General features: G+C 40.2%; 1 protein-coding gene across 1 annotated transcript in view; it reads right to left on the bottom strand.

The window, feature by feature from the left end:
- Window positions 1-3,440, bottom strand: part of EHD4 (EH domain containing 4) — a 26,677-nt gene extending 23,237 nt beyond the window's left edge. Inside the window, 1 exon segment of the mRNA XM_026849332.1 lies at window positions 3,435-3,440. Within this exon segment, the coding sequence (XP_026705133.1) occupies window positions 3,435-3,440 (6 nt within the window).
- Between the last annotated feature and the right edge of the window lie 3,423 nt (window positions 3,441-6,863).

The raw sequence follows: 6,863 nt of genomic DNA, 5'->3' as shown, positions 1-6,863 counted from the left end.
GGGGGGGTGGGGAAACCCTCATTCCATTTGTTCCACAACAACTAGGTTTTTAAAGGGGTAAAGTAAATCCCTTTCCAAAACCAGGGCAGAACGTATTCCTTCAAACGCAGCACCTGAACCATTCAAGTGGATGCTTCTACCAGTGATCCCAGTGCGGTAGGTTACACTACATGACATTGCTGCTTTCACATGTGTTTTCAAGTCTATACAAGTGCTGCCAGTAATAAAAGGGAGCGATTTGTAACAGCACATGAACAGCATCAGTTTGCTGACATCTAACCCTTCAATGAACTCAATGATTTTACTGCCTTTAACTCATCTTACCACAGGCATAGGTAACACACTTAGACAATAAAGTTACATCTGTTTGGGAGTGAGGAAAGGATTTTTTTCTTTTGACCCGCATATTGAAAAGTAATTGTTAGTATGTCAGACCTGCAGAACTTGTAATCTACTTCTGAGAGACATGGAGTCAGGCAGTGCTGTACCAACAGAAACCATCTTGCATTTCCCTTTGATAGTCCACTCAGAGATGCAGACAGCACATACTCAGTGGACCAAATCTGATACACCAAGTCCAGACTTTCCAGAAAACAATGTCGCAAATGAAGGATGCGTGTATTTAAATGCTAAAACTTAACAGAACCAGAGCATGTATTTACAGAAAAAGCCTGTCTGCATCCCTTCCTGAATGGCAAGTGAGAAGCAAGGGAAGCCCTAAGCCTATCAAGCAAGCCTCCTGCTTACTATGTTCCTCCAGCTGACACTGTGACAACTACCAGCTTTCAAAAACAGAAGCAGACAACCCTGCTTAACTTTAAAGTACGAGTGCTTTTGTCCTCATTCACAACAGCACCATCTTGAAGATGTTCACCCTGAGACTAAGACCAAATTGTTTTCAAGTAAGCAGTAATGTGATATTACAGGAGCATTAGAATTCTCCAATCAACTCAAGTCATCTCCTACTTATTAATTCCATGGGCTCCAGTCATCCTGGAGTTCTTAAAAAAAACCCACAATTTTAACCAGCTACAATTTTACTTTTTTACAAAATCAAAGCTGGATTTAAATGAGAATTCTGCTTCAGGCACAGGTGATGGTCCTACATACAATGACAGCACTAGTTCGGTTTGAGTACTTCTATGTTAACATCAGTCTTTGAATAATAGATTTGTTCTCGCCCTTATTCCTAACAGCATTATATGCCTGTTCTTCTATCATTTCATAAACCAATATTGATTTGATAGGACTTGCAGGCTGCTTTTGCTGAAAAAAAAATAATTCTGCAAAGTGTCTGTACTTGCTGAACAATCTGTTAAATTAAATTCAGCACCCAAACATTCACAGACTTTATAGATCAGTGCACAGAAGCTGAGTTTAAGGAACTAAATATATACTACACATTTCAAAGATCTTTTTCCACTAGCCTTAAAAAACTGGCTCCAAACAGCTCAACCTATGATCTGGGATGCTTAAAGTATAGAACAGTTAATTTATATGAGATTTCCTGCAACTCTCTGCTTCCAAACAAACAAAAAAAGGTCAATGTTAAAAACTGTGGGAAAGGAGGAACATTAGAACAGTCATGCCAAAACGTGCCAAAGTCAGTTTGTTCTACTTCCAGAATAAGCTGTACCTAATGCACAGTAACAGGGACATAAACCACTCCAAACACTCAAAAAACCCAACACTCAAACCTCTCTGCACATGCAGGTACAGTCCAGCAGATCCCTCATCTTATGAAGTAGATCATGTAACAAAATGAAGACAAAACTCTGATAGCTCAGCAGTTGAACCTGTTATGCATTGAAACCCAGGACCTTCAAGTGTTGTAGCAAACAGCTAAGTACCTGAAACGCAAAAAGTGCATTCCTGCCTCTTCACAGAACACCACTACAGACCAGAGCCATCTAGAACAGGATGAAAAGGCTAACTCACAAGAGCCACTATAATTTTCCAGACTGGACTTATCCACAGCATTGATTTTGAAAGGTCAATTATACTTTTATCATCTAAAATAAGATTTTTAACTTGCCACAATAAAATGTTCTACCTCAAAGTCTCTCAATTTTGCTTTTCCTCATTGCCCTTCTTTTTAAAGGGAAAGGGTCTCCACGAGACTCGTAACTAAGTTCTTCTCTTGATATGAAATGTCTTACCCAGACTTCTGCTGACAGCAGCAGCAGTTCATAAGGTGGCAACACACATGACAAGAAACTCCCAGAACATCAGTAAAGAACATTGTACTGAGTCAAATACACAAGTCCTAGATCCCAGGTCACAGAAAACTATATGATGGGATCTGCCCACAGGATAAGACACCTCCAGGGTAACAGGATAATTGCTGTTGAGCACCATAAGCTTATGAACCTGCCGGGCATGGTTATGGACATTCAGTGGTGGTGGTCTTTTAGGTGACTAAAAATAATCTCACGGCCTGCTCATGAAGTTGCTGCCCACGTAACGCTTGCTGAATTTACACAGTTGGAAGTATGGAGCACCTTTCGGAATCTCCAACATCTGTATTTACAGCCCAGACCTCAAACAATGCAAATTCAGATGAGCTGCTGGTTGAAATGACTAAACAAGAATAAAGTGCTACTGAACTGCAATGGTACTTCCAAGTTAATGTCACGGATGCAGCTTTAAAAACAGGCTTTTATGGTGACAACAATCCAGGAAGGCAAGATCTTCCAAATACTGAATCCCACCCAACAGTCACAGAGCTGAGCCTGGTACAGCTATTCAACAGAGATAGGAAGCACTTTGCAAGGCAGGTATTTTCCATTAAGACTGGCTCACAGTTGCACATCAAGAATCAGTACAGACTAAAATAAACCCTTGTTCTTGAGCACTGGCTGCACAAGCTATATGACACTTCCTCTCAGCATGAAAATATCAGTTTCACTTAGCCACACAAAAGGGATGAGCAGTCTTCTGTAAATTGAAAAGCTGCAGATGTTTTTGTACAGCATGCTATATGAACACAGGAAGATACCTGGATTTTTAGCATGCACAACCGCATGCCCTTCTCAGGAATTTTCAGCAGAGAGGGAGTTCAAGAAGGTTCACAGGAAGAATGCTTAAAAATAGCACAACATCCCAAAGACAGTCTAGATCAAACAACAGACATCCTGTTGATTCTTCTCCTTTTGTTTTTACCTGGGCTATAACCTTTCTGCTCTGCCAATAAACATTCATCTATGTTCCTTTGCAAGATCTATAGCCAGACTACGGGAAACTGGTTTACAGAGTTCCAGAGATAGCAAAGATTACTCATAGTTTCATGTACTGATAATCATCTGAAGTCTAAATGCTTTAGCGAAGCCATACTAATGCACGAATGCAGGTGAGCTGCACAGAGCAGCAACTGGGCAGGGATACCGTGTAACGCATGGGGACACACTCAAGTCTCCTTTCATAAGGCTGCTCACCTCCATGCTATATACTGCGCCCAATCCTCTAGGCTTTGGGGTTTTCTTTCTTTTAAACACAACAAAACCAGCAGATGTTTGTTTTAGTGTAAGAATTCTGCTCCAAATAACCCAAAACCCTCATGTAGAGCTAGTAACAAGTTCCAGCTTTCACCCAAAGAAATTAAGAGGGACCTTTTCTACCCTGAAGAAATACATGCAGCTCGTTCTTACCATACAAGTGATTGCACACTACTTGCCGACTCCAGATATTATTCGTATGAAAGAGCGTTTTCAGAAAACCCAACTCTGGTTGAGTTAAACAGAAGGAAGTTTACCATTTTAACCTCTGAGTAATGCCTATGAGCAAGGTAAAAGCACAGCCTGGCAAGCTGAGGCCTTTACTTCTGTTTTTCCTCATCTTGGTAAGTTCTTTTAAAGTCAGTCTCTTACGCTTTCAATATAGAAAAGTTATTAACAAGTTAAACATTATAAGACTGGAAGTTTAATTCGTTGTTAGAAGGAAAGAAAAAGGTCAGTAACTACAAACTCGCACTGACCAGTTCCTATCTTATTCATACACTGCAATTTGCCTCTCCTGTCCTTCCTTCCTACACTCCTTTCTCTAAAGCAGTCAGAAGTTGAGAAAATTACAGAAGCCGCAAGGCCAAGCAGCTCACATGCAAGATAAGCATTTGGCTCTCACCCATCCTCCCACCCCATTAAAAACAATCAGACATTTGGTTCTGCATATATTTGTTTGAATTGTCAGCACTGTTAGATACTTGAATAAAACAATATCACTACGCTGCACCTTAAACAGCGAAACTGGCCAGTTTCACTGCATTGTTCCAAGTGCAAAGAGGATAAACAGCACCAAGTGAAAAACCAGAAGAGCTATTAGAAACCTGGAAGCGGTTGTTTGCATATCGTGCTCCCCAGGGACATTCAGTCATTGCTAGATCAGTGTTTTCCATGAAGACTCAATGGAAGGAACTGGGTGGATGTGGATGTGTCAGAGGTATGAAAATATGAAGTTCTCACGATAATGTCTAAATCAAAGTAAATCCCAAATGAACATTTGTCAGCTAAACACAATTGTTATGTTCACACATAAACCTAATAATAGTAAACACTTAAGTATATCTAGCATGCCCTCCTGACTATGAAATGGAAAAATGTGGAACAAAAAGCAGTTTAATTAAGATTTGAAAGAATCTTTTTGCTTGTTAAAAGGCTAGCAGGAAAAAAAAACACCTGTAGTTCAACTTCACACTAAGAAAAACTATCCATAATAAACACAGAATCACAACAATCTTGAGAGTGTATGACATTTTTTCCATGGGAAATTCGGCCTACCAGAGGGGAAATTTATTTGTGGCTGACCTGGACACTATAATATTTTCCCATGTCTTCTTCTATGTCATGCCTTCAGCATACAAGCACTTATCTTTTTAACTTTTTTTCCCTCTAAATTGGATTTACAGTCACTGTGACACTATTGTCTAAGTTGCTGCCCACCTTGAATGGAGTATTTTCTCATGCTGATTCAGCCAATTATCTATTCTATAGTGAACACTGATGTAATTAATGTTCATCACAGTGAGGTCAGGCTGTGGTCCTTTAGAAGCAGTTACAGCTGTTCCTGCTTTCTGCAGTTCCTAGGAAGGGATTAAACCATTCTGCAATCTACCCAAAACAGGGATGAAAGGCATAAGTGGGTGAAGAGAAGGGCATACCACAGAGGAAGATACCTGATCCATCAAGTCAGGTATTTTATTAAAAATGAATGAGAAAACATCTCTGAAAACTTGTCATGGTTAAGCACCAGCCAGCAACTAAGCAACACAGCTGCTCACTCACTCCTTCCCCTGCCCAGTGGGATGGGTAGGAGAATTGGAAAAAAGATTCATGGGTTGAGATAAGAATGGTTTAATAAATAAAATAATAACAATCATAATTGTAATGAAAATGAATACAATAAAAAAGAGGGAAATAAAACCCAAGAAAAGACAAGTGATGCACAATGCAATTGCTCACCACCTGCTGTTCGATACCCGAGCAGCGATCCGCCCCTCCTGGCCCACTCCCCTGTTTATACACCGAGGATGATGCTCTGTGGTATGGAATAGCCCTTTGGATAGTGCGTGTCAGCTGTCCTGGCCGTGCTCCCTCCCAGCTTCTTGGGCACCTGCTCACTGGCACAGCACAGCAAACTGAAAAATCTTTAAAGTAGAATAAGCCGTACTTAGCAACAACTAAAACATCAGTGTGTTACCAACATTGTTCTCACACTAAATCCAAACCAAAGGATTGTATCGGTTACTAGGAAGAAAATTAACTCTGTCCCAGCCGAAGCCAGGACAAAACCTCATCTCTGTCAAATATGTCTGGGTATCTTCACCCAGCATAATCCAATGCTAAAAAAAAAAAGCTGGAAATAGCTGTAATAAATACTTATTTTCTCCTTCAGACTGTACGTTAGTACAGTCAACCCTATTACTCAGTATGTTATAGTTAAGGTGGCAAGTTACTCACAAAGCAACAGCACCAAAACCAGATCTAAGGCACTGCAGTCAAATATGGGCAACTGCAAAGGACAGAAAAGCTGAATGTCCATAAATCAACAAAGTGTGCTCTCATCCAAGGGAAACATGCAGGAGGGGAAAAAAGTTTCCAAATGACAGAGCAACTCAGCTGACAGGCAGAACAGGTTCTGATACACATACTTGGGACCATTCTGTCTCTGTATTATCCATGGTCCATAAGACAGGTAACAACACTTATCTGGAAATATATACAGACTACCAAAGCAACTGTAATTTTAAAGAAAATAAATCAGCACAGCTAGAGAACTGTTAGGAAACCCCAAACTGCCCTCCCCACAAACAAATGCTTTCTTGTAACTACCTTTGGGGATCCTGAAACTAAGTTTTTCTTCTTTTAATTATAGCCCTATTTCTATTTTTTAAATATTCCTCTGAGCAAAACCACTTTAAATGTTTGCAGGAATTCAGTAATAATCAGTAAAGAACCAAGTTCAGCTTCAAGCTTCCAAGTTAGCTAGTGGTAAAACCAGAAAAGAAACAAGATCAGCTCTGCAAACATCGGAAAAGCTCTCAGGTGACTACAAGTAAACACCACTGTTCAATGAAGAAGGAAGGTGGGTCTTCTGCACTGTAAAAAGAAAACTGTTACGGCAAGGCTGCCGGTAACCCTTGGAACCGAAAGAGAAACACCTATAAAATTCTCAGAAGGACTGTAGTGAACTTCAGATATAAGAACTAGCTCCAAATTTGATCCAAGTGACCGCTCAGTGTCTTCTAGAGTTTTGTATAACCTCAGACTGATTTGTAAGGGTCATACGAGGCAAACACACTCAAATACGTGCAAAATATTCATATGCTTGTAATACCCGAGTCACACTTCAGCTTCCTCAAAACAGTCACT

Source organism: Athene cunicularia (assembly GCF_003259725.1).
Source record: "Athene cunicularia isolate RWA chromosome 5 unlocalized genomic scaffold, athCun1 chr5_part1, whole genome shotgun sequence".
Classification (NCBI taxonomy): Eukaryota; Metazoa; Chordata; class Aves; order Strigiformes; family Strigidae; genus Athene; species Athene cunicularia.
This window is presented reverse-complemented; position numbering and strand designations above follow the sequence as displayed.